This window comes from Mytilus trossulus, chromosome 4 (assembly GCF_036588685.1).
Source record: "Mytilus trossulus isolate FHL-02 chromosome 4, PNRI_Mtr1.1.1.hap1, whole genome shotgun sequence".
In the NCBI taxonomy this organism is placed as follows: Eukaryota; Metazoa; Mollusca; class Bivalvia; order Mytilida; family Mytilidae; genus Mytilus; species Mytilus trossulus.
The window spans coordinates 95,615,768-95,629,635 of NC_086376.1; the positions used below are offsets into that span (position 1 = coordinate 95,615,768).

At 33.1% G+C, this 13,868-nt stretch overlaps 1 protein-coding gene across 1 annotated transcript in view; it reads right to left on the reverse strand.

The window, feature by feature from the left end:
• LOC134716407 (sacsin-like) overlaps positions 1-11,949 on the reverse strand; it is a 142,814-nt gene extending 130,865 nt beyond the window's left edge. The window contains exon 1 of the mRNA XM_063579395.1: positions 11,657-11,949. Coding sequence (XP_063435465.1) covers positions 11,657-11,855 — 199 coding nt within the window. The 5' untranslated portion in view covers positions 11,856-11,949. The remainder of the gene's footprint in view (positions 1-11,656) is intronic.
• Between the last annotated feature and the right edge of the window lie 1,919 nt (positions 11,950-13,868).

The following is a 13,868-nucleotide window of genomic DNA, read 5'->3' on the forward strand; positions in this document are numbered from 1 at the left end:
AGTTCTTGTATCTATTGTCCCTCTTTTATACTTGATACCAATGACAGCAATATGGAATTGGAGGTGTATTATCTTAAGTGCAAGAAGGCACTGAGCGTGTAATTGGAAATTTTAGTAAAACTTTGAATAGGGCTGAACATTCTTACTGTGTGACAAAGAGATAATTGCTTGCTTTGGTGTTGTGCGTGCACCATTTCAGAATCTGCAATAGAACCAACCATAACTCATTATGTTGGTTAAAAAACTTTAAAAATCCTGAGGGTCAACTAGAAGGTACTGTAAATTCAGAAATTATTGCGTAAATTTATTATTTTTGATTTTATCATTTAAGACTTGAATGCGATTTTAATTTTTATGACTTTTAGAAAAATCCTGTTATATATTCCTTTAAATAATTCACAAAATGTGAGTTTAAATTATTGCGTATACAACTCTGTTGCATTTTTTTGCAATAATAAAAACCTTGCAATACTTTCCAAAATTTACAGTAGTTGGAAGTTTTGTCAGAATATGAATTTGACATGGAACATAGGAGAAGGCAAGTCATTTGAATGCTGATGCCTTGTCTGGACGGCCATGTTCTGACAAAAACTATAATAGGCATTGTGAAAAGGTTGAACAAAAGGAGCAGCAGTACATTGAGACCAAAATCCTTGGTGAAGAGATAGGTATTAATGTGAAGAGGGACAAAAGATACCAGAGGGACAGTCAAACTCATAAATCAAAAATAAACTGACAACGCCATGGCTACAAGTGAAAAGGACAGACAGACAGACAATAGTACACATGACACAACATAGAAAACTAAAGAATTAACAACACGAACCCCACCAAAAACTAGGGGTGATCTCAGGTGCTCCAGAAGGGTAAGCAGATCCTGCTCCACATGTGGCACCCATATATTTGCTTATGAAATAACAAATCTGGTAAATAGTCTAATTGGGTAGGTCAGATTTATGAAAGGGAAGGGGATTGTAGTTACGACATAAGGAACATATCCTATATCATTTGTGAAACGGTTATTCCATAACGGTCAACCAACTTGTGATGGCGTCTGTCAAATTTATGAAGAGATGATTTCAACTTCACCATTTGGAACTCTTGATTTAATAGCTTCCTTGTGAGCAACAACCCTCTATCAAGAAAATCATGATAGGAAATGCAAGCACTGGAATATCGTATCAATTGGGAGATAAAAACACTGTATGCAGGTGTTGCTAGAATGTTGCTACTTGGAAAGTTCACAATTGAAAAGCTGAAATCTTCTCTTTTGTCCTAAAGTTTTGTTTTCAATCTACCCTCATTGTCTATCTCTAGATGTTAGTCAAAATATGAGGCTGACTTAACTGTATCTGTTGTATCCTTTATTTCTAGTTCAATAGATAGATGCGTTTGACATAGTCACCAAATTTTGAATTATTTAGTGAAAAAACATCATCTATATAGCAGATAGTAGAGTTAAAGGATATTGCTAAATTCTTATCTTTCTTCCTAAGATAAGAAGTTCCTTATGAAATCAGCTACATAATAATAAAAAAAACAAGTCAGCAAAAAGAGGGGCACAATTTGTTTCCATTGGAATGCCGAAAGTCTGTTGACAAACACATCCTCTGAACGTAACAAATATGTTGTCAATCAAGAAATCAAGCATCTTGATAATGTCAGTTTCAGAGAACTTTTTAGGCATCAAATCAGAAGATTCTGATGTGTCACATATGCACAATGTAGAGGTCTGTGATGATCATCAACACATTCTGAGTTTACTACATAATAGAAATATACATACCACTCAAGGCATTAAGGAAAGATTGATCCAATTTAAAGAAGCTGGATATAGATCAATGTGTCTCTAATTTATCTTCTCACTTTCAATTTAATTTGGGGAGTTGGAATGTACTTTATTTATGGTCAGGTGTTCTGTACCGAAAATAGGGTTCATCTGATGGTGATAGTTTTAAATGGCAACTTGTTCTCCCTAAACTGTTGAGACATGTTTTTTTATTTGGATTTCAATAAACAAATATCCGAGAAACTTCAAATATGATTAAGCATTTGAAAACTACTCTTGGTATGAATTTTAATCTATTTTTAGTAACATTGAACTTGATCTTAAACATTTTGACCTCAGAACTATTATTTTATTCTTCTATGTATCAGTATTTCGAAAACATCTATCTAGCACAATTTTCAATCAATTTTTAATGAACAAAGAGCATAACCTTGTTTTTAAAATAAATTGTGATATTTCTCTCATTGTATCAAAGTTTCTTAATAAAACAGTTTGTTTGTCTGTTTGTCTTTTTCATTTTTTAGCCATGGCATTGTCAGTTTATTTTAGATTTATGAGTTTGTCTGTCCCTTTGGTATCTTTCCTCCCTCTTTTACATTACAGTGACAACATATATGTGTGAAATAACAAGATTCTGGTGGAAGTGTATACTGTACATGCTGTATAAACATTAAGTTATATGTTTACTTCTATGCTTATTTACTTTGAAATACTGTTTAATTGTAGAATTTCCTCCAGGATCTCTAGATCTGCTGTCGTACATAATTTTCATACAATTTGCCCCAGCGTCCTCTGCATTCTGTACCATTTCCTGTTAATGAAATAACAAATAATATAAAGCAAAATCCTACCTGCCATTGAAACCTCACTTTCAGAGCCGGAGACTCCTGTTCAAATTACTAAATTATTCAGAAAATCTCACAGTTGTGGATGTTTTAACCTCTAAATTATGACAATTCAACATTATTTTACATTTTTTGTGAAACTGATGAGGGTTGTTGTTACCTGTAAATCACAGACCATTGGAAATTAAATGGATTCACTTGACAGCTTGGGTGTCAAACATAATACTAATTAACAATCATTAACAACTTTTGTTTAAGCTTTGTGTTTATATTGAAAACACCTCAAAGGATGTCTGGGTTACTTCCCATGTTAAGTCCTGTTTTAAGTTATCCTTCTTAAAATATTGTGAATTGGTAATGCAATATAAATAAAATACAAATTGAACAAAGAATCATAAAAGGATGACAAATAATTTTGTATGTCTTTGGACAAACTAGAGGCTCTCTGAAGAGCCTGTGTCACTCACCTTGGTCTATGTGCATTATTAAACAATGGACACAGATAAATTCATAACAAAATTGTGTTTTGATGATGGTGATGTGTTTGTAGATCTTACTTAACTGAAATTCTTATTGCTACAAATATCTTTATCTATAATGAACTTGGCCCAGTAATTACAGTGGAAAATATTTTCTAAAAATCTACAAAAATTAATTAAAAATGTAAATCAAAGAGCTGATTGCTCTGAGGGATACGATTGCCATTGTTTTATAATTTACGTAATCTGAATAGTTACAAAATGGTCAATCCTGGATAAAAGTGTACAAACAATGTACTTAGGCCTATTGTGTTTTATTTTTGTACTATTAATTCCAAGATTACTTTCCACAGCAGTCACTGAGACTCAGAGTGAGAGAAGGTATAAATTTTCACTTTGTATCTGATCACCTATTTTCCTACTTTAATTCTAGGAGGAACCCCATTCCTAACTCTTTAAATATTTTAATTCCTTTGAGTCAGTGATCATGACTCCTTTCCGTACACATTCCTCGGTTTAAATTGCGATCGATTTCAATATAATACTACTCTTATCGACAGAACGAGCTAATGCTGGTTGATTCAAAATTCACTTCTGGAAGGGAGACAACGCGAAACGATAATATGGAAGACTCCATTTCGCCTGAAGGGGTGTTCTCGTTACAACTTGACGATGAGGAATACATTTATTTTAATTTAAATGATGCATATGATTTAAAATTATGCAACAACAATAACCCTCAATAGCAGACATACATAGAAAAGATCCAATGAGTTATAAATTAATAAATTGAGTGGGGAATCCAGAGCAACCATTCAATCTAATACCCCTTGAAGTCAAGAAAACTATACGCATGCTCATAATTATCAAAACAAACCCCTGGAACAAGAACGTATATTAAAAATGTTTATTAAATGACCTAGATGGTTCTCTTTTTATTTATCGAAGTACAATCTCAAATATCAGTTTCATAACGGTAACAAATATAAGAAAAACTCCACTTCAGTTCTAAAATGACAGAAATAGATTTATCGGAATTCAGAGAACTCTCGCATTTTTATCACAACTAAGGAATTCCCTCTGACGTGTTTCTAAATTTATAAAAAAACACTTAATATAAATACTGCTTAATTCTGATGTTCCGTGTTGGAACACACATATAAGTCAAGAGAAATGTCAAACATGAAGATTATGAAAAAGTTGTTTAAGTTCAATCTTTTTGTTTGTTTTTTCCTTTTAAAGCAAGACAATTATAAGAATCTGAGATGTTCCTTCATGTTTAGAATAAAACGATTGAAGTGAGGGCAATGCTCTGAGCCAACGGTATAAGTCTACAGATTGCTTGAAAGCAATCGTATCCCAAAAATTGACTATAAAGGGCAATAACTTCTAAAGGGGTCAACTGACCATATCAGTAATGTTGACTTATTAGTAAATCTTACTTTGCTGAACATTATTGCTATTTACAGTTAAATATCTCTATCTATAATAATATTCAAGATAATAACCAAAAGCTCCAAAATTTTCATTAAATTACCAATTCAGGGACAGCAACCCAACAACAAGTTGCCTGTGAAGTCTGAAATTTTAAGGGCAGATAGATCTTGACCCAATGGACAATAAAATAAATAGATACCCTTATGAGGATTGTGGACAAGTTTGGTTAAATTTGTCTTAGTAGCTTCAGAGGAGAAGATTTTTGTCGAGCATGCCACTTTTTGCAGAAAGCTCGACATAGGGATAGTGATCCGGTGGCGGTGTTAGCTATCTTTTTGTGAGACTTTATATTTTAGAAGGTGGAAGATCTGGATGCTTCATACTTTGTTTATGGATGCCTCATGTTACAAAGTTTCTGTCAGTCACATGTCAAATGTCCTTGACCTCATTTTCATGGTTCTATGACCACTTGAAACAAAAGTTAATAGGATAATTATATTTGATATGTGCATACTTTGCAAAGTCCTCATGCCTGTCAGACAGTTTTCACTTGATCTCAACCTCATTTCATGGATCAGTGAACAAGGTTAAGTTTTGGTGGTCAAGTCCATATCTCAGATACTATAAGCAATAAGGCTAGTATATTTGGTGTATGGAAGGACTGCAATGTGTGCATGTCCAACTGGCAGGTGTCATCTGACCTTGACCTCATTTTCATAATTCAGTGGTTATAGTTAAGTTTTTTGTGTTTTGGTCGTTTTTTTTCATACTTTATGCAATAAATCTACTTTATTTGTTGTATTGAATGATTGTAAGGTGAACATGTCTAGCATGCAGATGTCATCTGACCTTGACCTGAGCTTCAGAGGAGAAGATTTTTGTCGAGCATGCCACTTTGTTGCAGAAAGCTCGAAATAGGGATAGTGATCTGGTGGCGGTGTTAGCTATCTTTTTGTGAGACTTTATATTTTAGAAGGTGGAAGACCTGGATGCTTCATACTTTGTTTATGGATGCCTCATGTTACGAAGTTTCCTTCAGTCACATGTCAAATGTCCTTGACCTCATTTTCATGGTTCTATGACCACTTGAAAAAAAAGTTAATAGGATAATTATATTTGATATGTGCATACTTTGCAAAGTCCTCATGCCTGTCAGACAGTTTTCACTTGATCTCAACCTCATTTCATGGATCAGTGAACAAGGTTAAGTTTTGGTGGTCAAGTCCATATCTCAGATACTATAAGCAATAAGGCTAGTATATTTGGTGTATGGAAGGACTGCAAGGTGTGCATGTCCAACTGGCAGGTGTCATCTGACCTTGACCTCATTTTCATGGTTCAGTGGTTATAGTTAAGTTTTTTGTGTTTTGGTCGTTTTTTTTCATACTTTATGCAATAAATCTACTTTATTTGTTGTATTGAATGATTGTAAGGTGAACATGTCTAGCGTGCAGTTGTCATCTGACCTTGACCTGATTTTCATGGTTGAGTGGTCAAAGTTAAGTTTTTGAATTTTGGTCTTTTATCTAATACTATATGCCATAGGTCAACCATATTTGGTGTATGGAAATATTTTATGATCTATATGTCAGTTGTGCAGGTTTTATTTGATCTCGACCTCATTTTCACGGTTCATTGCTCAGTGTTAAGTTTTTGTGTTTTGGTCTATTTTTCTTAAACTATAGGTAATAGGTCAACTATATTTGCTGTACACGTCTGTCTGGCATGGTTCATCTGACCTTGACCTTATTTTCATGGTTCATTGGTCTTTGTTTAGTTGTCTTGGTTAATGTTAAGTTTGTGTGACAGTTTTTAATAAAGCTTTATACTTAAGACTATCAACATAATATCAATGATTAGTTAAGAAGGCGAAACATTTCAGCTTGTGCATTCTTGTAAATGATTCCACAAATTTACATAAAACTAGTTAAAAACTGACTATAAAGGACAATAACTCCTTAAGGGGTCAACTGACCAATTTGGTCATGTTGACTTATTTGTAGATCTTAATTACTATGCTGTACATTATTGCTGTTTACAGTTTATCTCTATCTATAATTATATTCAAGATAATAACCAACAAGAGGCTGTCACAATGACAGCAAACCGGATTTATTAACATTTATTTGTGTCCTGGCAATATCAAGAACCATATATAGCTGATGAACAGTAAAAGTGAAAATCGTTGATATCAAATTTGACCTCCATTTTGTTGTCAGTATCAACATATTAAAATTTGAAAAGCTAAGGTTGAATGGTTCATGAGTAAATGCAACAACATGAATGGAAACACCATTTTTCCATCTTTCAAAAACCATAACTCCTGAATGGTACAAGTCAAAATCGACATTATTTAAATTGACCTCCATTATGTCATCAGTATAAACAACATATTAAAAGGAGTAGATCCGGTTAAGGACCAATTTTGGCCTAAAATTTCAGGTTCATCTGACGAAAGATTTTGACCACTTTTTAAACACTTCAGTGTCTATTTTTTTAGTCATTAAAAACGATCAGATTCAAGCTCAAACATGAAAAATCTACCAAATATGCAGAAAAATGTCACTTTTCAGATAGTTTTTGTCAAAAATGAAAGTGGCCGCATCGGTGTTCATCCTCAACCTTTATGTATATTATGTATTATCATAAAATACAACTTAAATTTTAATATTAGGGATGAACACGAATGCGGCCACTTCCGTTTTACACGAAAACCGTCTAAAATTTAACTAAAATGCTCAAATTGTGAAGATTTCAGTAATTTAGCATGACTTTATGGTGCTAGTACCCGATATATGTGCATTGTTATGTCAAAAACAGCCCATATTTATGGAGCAGAAGCATTCTACTGTCCAATAAACAATTTGTCGTTCGCGCAAAATCTCCAACTCAGCTGTCATAGCTGGGGCGGAGATCTCCCTCTTTCAAAGTTTCAGAGGTTGGCAGGTATGGGTATTATAATTCTGCCAAATTATACTAAAAACAACTCAATTATGTAAATTATAATAATTGTTATATCTATGATTTGCATTAGATAACAGATTCTTAATTGTAGATAACTTGCAAAGAAACACCAAATAAAAGACATCCAACTACACTGAGGTAATATAATTTTGGCTAATATCTTCAGTTTTTTCTATTAAAAATAAAATAAAAATTGCAGATACTTCACCCCTTTAATCATAGCTGCAAATGGCTTCAATCATCAAAGCAGAAACCAAACCAGATGCTCCGCAGGGCGTAGCTTTATAGGACCGCAGAGGTTGAACCCTGAACGGTTGGGGCAAGTATGGACATAACATTCAAGCTGGATTCAGCTCTAAATTTGGATTGTGATTAAATAGTTGACACAGCATAGGTTTCTGACACAGAATGAATGTGTTCTAATGAAATTAAAATTTTTGTTTTCTCTTAGAGCAATTCACTATGCTGTTGAATATTATTCCTCTCAAAAAAATGTTTGAAGAAATTTTCTTTTTATTTATGAAATTTCAAATGAGAAAATTGAACCCATTTTTTTTAATCACATCCCCCTTTCCCTTATTCCAAAACTAATCTCAATTAAAATTTCTAATGGAGTTTGCAACAATGACTACTCATTTAAATACATCATAAAATATTAAGATGTAAAAAAACTGCTTGTTATCACTGAATGGTAAAGATTATTTTAATTTATCAGTTGGTAGTAAAAAGTGAATATACATTGTATATTGTATATATAACAAAGATTTAAGTTGATTCTGGACAAAGAAAGATAACTCCAAATAAAAAAAATTCTTACAATTAGATATTTCTTGCTTACTATTCTGGACAAAGAAAGATAACTCTAATTAAAAACAAAATTGCTATTTCACAATATTTTGCAATAAGATATTTCTTGCCATTGCGCAATACTGTGCAATTGAAAAGACTTGCTATTGCACAAAACTTAATATAATAATTTTAAATCCTGATTTGGACCAACTTGAAAACTGGGCCCATAATCAAAAATCTAAGTACATGTTTGGATTCAGCATATCAAAGAACCCCAAGATTTCAATTTTTGTTAAAATCAAACTAAGTTTAATTTTGGACCCTTTGGACTTTAATGTAGACCAATTTGAAAACAAGACCAAAAATGAGGAATCTACATACACAGTTAGATTTGGCATATCAAAGAACCCCATTTATTCAACTTTTGATGAAATCAAACAAAGTTTAATTTTGGACCCCGATTTGGACCAACTTGAAAACTGGGCCGATAATCAAGAATCTAAGTACATTTTTAGATTCAGCATATCAAAGAACCCAACCGATTAATTTTTTGTCAAAATCAAACGAAGTTTAATTTTGGACCCTTTGGACCTTAATGTAGACCAATTTGAAAACGGGACCAAAAGTTAAAAATCTACATACACAGTTCGATTCGGCATATCAAAGAACCCCAATTATTCGATTTTGATGAAATCAAACAAAGTTTAATTTTGGACCTTTAGGGCCCCTTATTCCTAAACTGTTGGGACCAAAACTCCCAAAATCATTACCAACCTTCCTTTTATGGTCATAAACCTTGTGTTTAAATTTCATAGATTTCTATTTACTTATACTAAAGTTATGGTGTGAAAACCAAGAAAATGTTTATTTGGGTCCCTTTTTGGCCCCTAATTCCTAAACTGTTGGGACCTAAACTCCCAAAATCAATACCAACCTTCCTTTTGTGGTCATAAACATTGTGTTTAAATTTCATTATTTTCTATTTACTTTAACTAAAGTTATTGTGCGAAAACCAAGAATAATGCTTATTTGGGCCCTTTTTTGGCCCCTAATTCCTACACTGTTGAAACCAAAACTCCCAAAATCAATCCCAACCTTTCTTTTGTGGTCATAAACCTTGTGTCAAAATTTCATAGATTTCTATTAACTTAAACTAAAGTTATAGTGCGAAAACCAAGAAAATGCTTATTTGGGCCCTTTTTGGCCCCTAATTCCTAAAATGTTGGGACCAAAACTCCCAAAATCAATACCAACCTTCCTTTTGTGGTCATAAACCTTGTGATAAAATTTTATAGATTTATATTCACTTTTACTAAAGTTAGAGTGCGAAAACTAAAAGTATTCGGACGACGACGACGACGCCAACGTGATAGCAATATACGACGAAATTTTTTTCAAAATTTGCGGTCGTATAAAAACTAAACCAATTGATTTTCATAAGGCAGAGCAGCTATTTTTCCCACAGAAGTCATCTTAGAATTCCAAATTGGCCAATCTGACCGTCAAATAAGAGGCTCTAAAGAGCATGTGTCACTCACCTTGGTCTATGTGCATATTAAACAAAGGGCACAGACGGATTCATGACAAAATTGTGTTTTGGTAATGGTGATGTGTGTGAAGATCTTACGTACTTCACTGGAATTTTTCCGGCTTACAATTATCTCTATAATGAACTTGACCCTGTAGTTTTAGTGGAAAATATTTACAAAATTAATGAAAGTTGTTAAAAATTAACTATCAAGGGCACTACTTCGATCCTTAGGGGTCAATTTACCATTTTGTCATGCTTTCTTAATTTTAGGTCTTACTTTTTTTTTAGCAATTCAAATTTTTTTTTGAGGTGGTATAAAAACTTACACGCAACATTTGTTCATCGTCTGGGTATTCCCCTAGGATAGTCTGCAGTTGTCGCAGTAAAGTAGGTCGATTCATTTCATAGGTTGTTTCACCATCTGAATCTTCTTGGTCTGTGAATAAAATTTTTAAAAACCAAGTGAAAATAAACTGATCATAGATTCCAAACTGTGAGCTTCTGCTAACATACCTCCGCTAAAATATTTCTGTAAGAGAGAGAGCTGCTAAATGTCATGAAGGCCAGTTCTAGGATACGGTTCTCAGAAGAATCTGTCATGTGACTTCCATCACCAAGTGACAAAAATGTATGCATAAAATTTCAAACACATGTCTTCTTCACAAAATATTTGGGAAATTTTAATCTAAAAGGATGGTCACCCTCTCTCATTCAAACGGCAATCATGATTATGTACTTACAGAAAATGAATTATGACTACATGTATCCTACAGAATGATGATTATGAAAGTGCTAGTAACCTTCAATAGAGCAAGGAGACAGGTGCCCTTTCTATTAAATGTCGTCATAAAGGCGTGCAAAATTGACAATCTTTTCCTGTGAAAGACATGATTCCAGAAATGAACTATATGCTCAAAATGTTCAATCATAAATACATGTATTACTCATGGAATGGCATACATATAAATATTCTATGACTGGTAGGAAATGATTATAATGCATTGGTATGGGCTTTGCTCATTGTTGAAGGCCATACGGTGACCTATAGTTGTTAATGATTGTGTCATTTTGAACTTTTGTGGATAGTTGTCTCATTGGCAATCGTACCACATCTTCTTTTTTATACACAGCAAACAAGTTTCATGACAAGATAATAACGCCCCTATGTCACAATCGTACCACATCTTCTTTTTCATACACAGCAAACAAGTTTCATGACAAGATAATAACGCCCCTATGTCAAAATCACACCACATCTTCTTTTTCATACACAGCAAACAAGTTTCATGACAAGATAATAACGCCCCTATGTCACAATCGTACCACATCTTCTTTTTCATACACAGCAAACAAGTTTCATGACAAGATAATAACGCCCCTATGTCACAATCGTACCACATCTTCTTTTTCATACACAGCAAACAAGTTTCATGACAAGATAATAACGCCCCTATGTCACAATCGTACCACATCTTCTTTTTCATACACAGCAAACAAGTTTCATGACAAGATTATAACGCCCCTATGTCACAATCGTACCACATCTTCTTTTTTATACACAGCAAACAAGTTTCATGACAAGATAATAACGCCCCTATGTCACAATCGTACCACATCTTCTTTTTTATACACAGCAAACAAGTTTCATGACAAGATAATAACGCCCCTATGTCACAATCGTACCACATCTTCTTTTTTATACACAGCAAACAAGTTTCATGACAAGATAATAATGCCCCTATGTCACAATAATAGTCAGTGGGCTATCAGGATTATTGATTTTTGCTTTATGACTGATATCATATAAATCTATTTGTCTTACCAGAACCTTTGGAATGATCCTCCTCCTGGGTATGTTCCATTGTAGGTGGTTCTTTCTCCTCCCTTTTTAGAGATGTATCATTATTCCTGTCTGTCATCTCCTTCAACTCATCAACACAACTGTCATGTAACCGTCGTTTCTTGGTTACATCATCTGATGGGTTTTTAGGTTTCCTCTTTTTTTCACGACCACCATCCATTGTTGCTGGTTCTTAATTTCTGGATGTATAAAGCATTGTGTGTTAAGAGCATTATATATGTAAGTATAAAATATAAGGAGTGTCCTCACAGGTTTCAAATTTATAAAAATTTCCTTATTTGATTTTTAAGAATTTTTTTACTTTCATTTTCCTATTTAAATTTTCTGGAAATCAATGTGTTATGACTTATCTCCACTTTATCTCATTATATGTCATAACTCCACCAAAACATCTTTATCTTTAGTTTTCTGTAAATCATTTTCTGGACTAGTAGTAGCTAGTTTAGTCATTGTTTTTATTGTGGACATAGAGTTGTTTGTTTTCCCTCGACTTATGGTTTAATATTCAGTTTTTTTAATAAGCATCCACATTGTAGATTCTTACTAAAATCTATAATTTGTTTCCAATACATTTTAAATGTACATGTACGTTGACGGACAAGGGTTAAACTCAATGCCTATTCCACTAAGGAACACTAAGCATAAGAAAAGAATTGGTGGACATGGTAGATAGGCATCTATTCCTTTTTCTATAATTGGTAAATGTCATTAAAAATCTGGTTCTTGTATTACTCTCTTACAGGAAGATTTTTTATTATTTATATAAAATAAACAGCTATGTCTTGTTTTTTTCGTTTAATTTTATAGCTTTTTTTTTTAACATGTTTTAAGAATTTGTTACAATTTTAGCAAGAGTGAACATTTTAATGGAAATTTAGATGACAGATATCTGTAGTTTCATCATGGAAGTGCAAGTTCCACAACAGCCCTAAATGCAGTCTACTGAAATGGTCGCCTTGGTGACTTCATAAGCTAATTGGCAACAAAAAAGGCATATCTGGTCGCATGATATGGGCTATCTAAGAATATTGAAGATTTGGCAACTGAAGAATTTGCCATGATCAGTCAGGTTAAAAAAATCTATCTGAGCTCTTGAAAGTAACACAAATTTATACTATATTTCAAGTGCCTTTTAGATTTAATCTTGATTTTATCAGTGCTTTATTGCATCAGGCAATTGTAGGTCATTTGTAAGCATTGACTGAAAATGCCACATCTATTTTCGTATTTTGCTCTCAGTCACAACTTTGACTATTTAACATACCCTTAGAAAGAAACCAATTAGCATTTGTAGATTGTGTATATTGAAAGCACATGGTTGAGCCTTATTCTCGATTTCGTCAGTAAACAGATGAAACAAGGTCAGGGACAATTTTGTAACTTGTTCTCAAAGTCTACAACAGAGATTTAATAAAACACCAGCTACAATTTCAAAAACAATTTCAGATGTTCATGACCTATGGGGCAATCACCAGTGCTTCTGCAAAAGTCTTGGCTTTGGACTACCGCTAAATGTCACAGATTGTTAATTGTAATTTATACAAACTATTTTCTACACTCGACAGTATATATGAAAACACAAAACAAAAAATTATATTCCTATATAGCAAGGGTTGTTTAGATAGAAAACTAGAGGCTCTAAGTGGCCTGTGTCACTCACCTTGGTCTATGTGCATATCAAACAAAGGACACAGATGGATTCTGACAAAATTGTGTATTGGTGATTGTGATGTGTTTGTAGATCTTACTTTACTGAACATTCTTGATGCTTACAATTATCTCTATCTATAATGAACTTGGTGCAGAATTTTCAGTGGAAATTATTTTGTAAACAACAAAATTTATGAAAATTGTTAAAAATTTATTATAAAGGGCAATAACTCCTTAAAGCCATACAATACAGTTACAGGGAAGGTAATGACGTTGCTAACGTAATTTGTTATTTTCGCGACGTCGAACTGTGACATATCGGGAAAAGATGCATTTTTCGACTGATTTTTATCATTCAAACTGATTTTATTTGAAAACGAGTTCATGGACCCCTATTTTTCAAAACGGCATTTTGTTTCATTTTGCAGGGAGATTATGTGACCCAAATTTTATAAAACTGTAAATAGAGGATTTTTTTAAATTTTGATAAACATGCAGTAAAAAATGACGTTTTTTTCTCAAT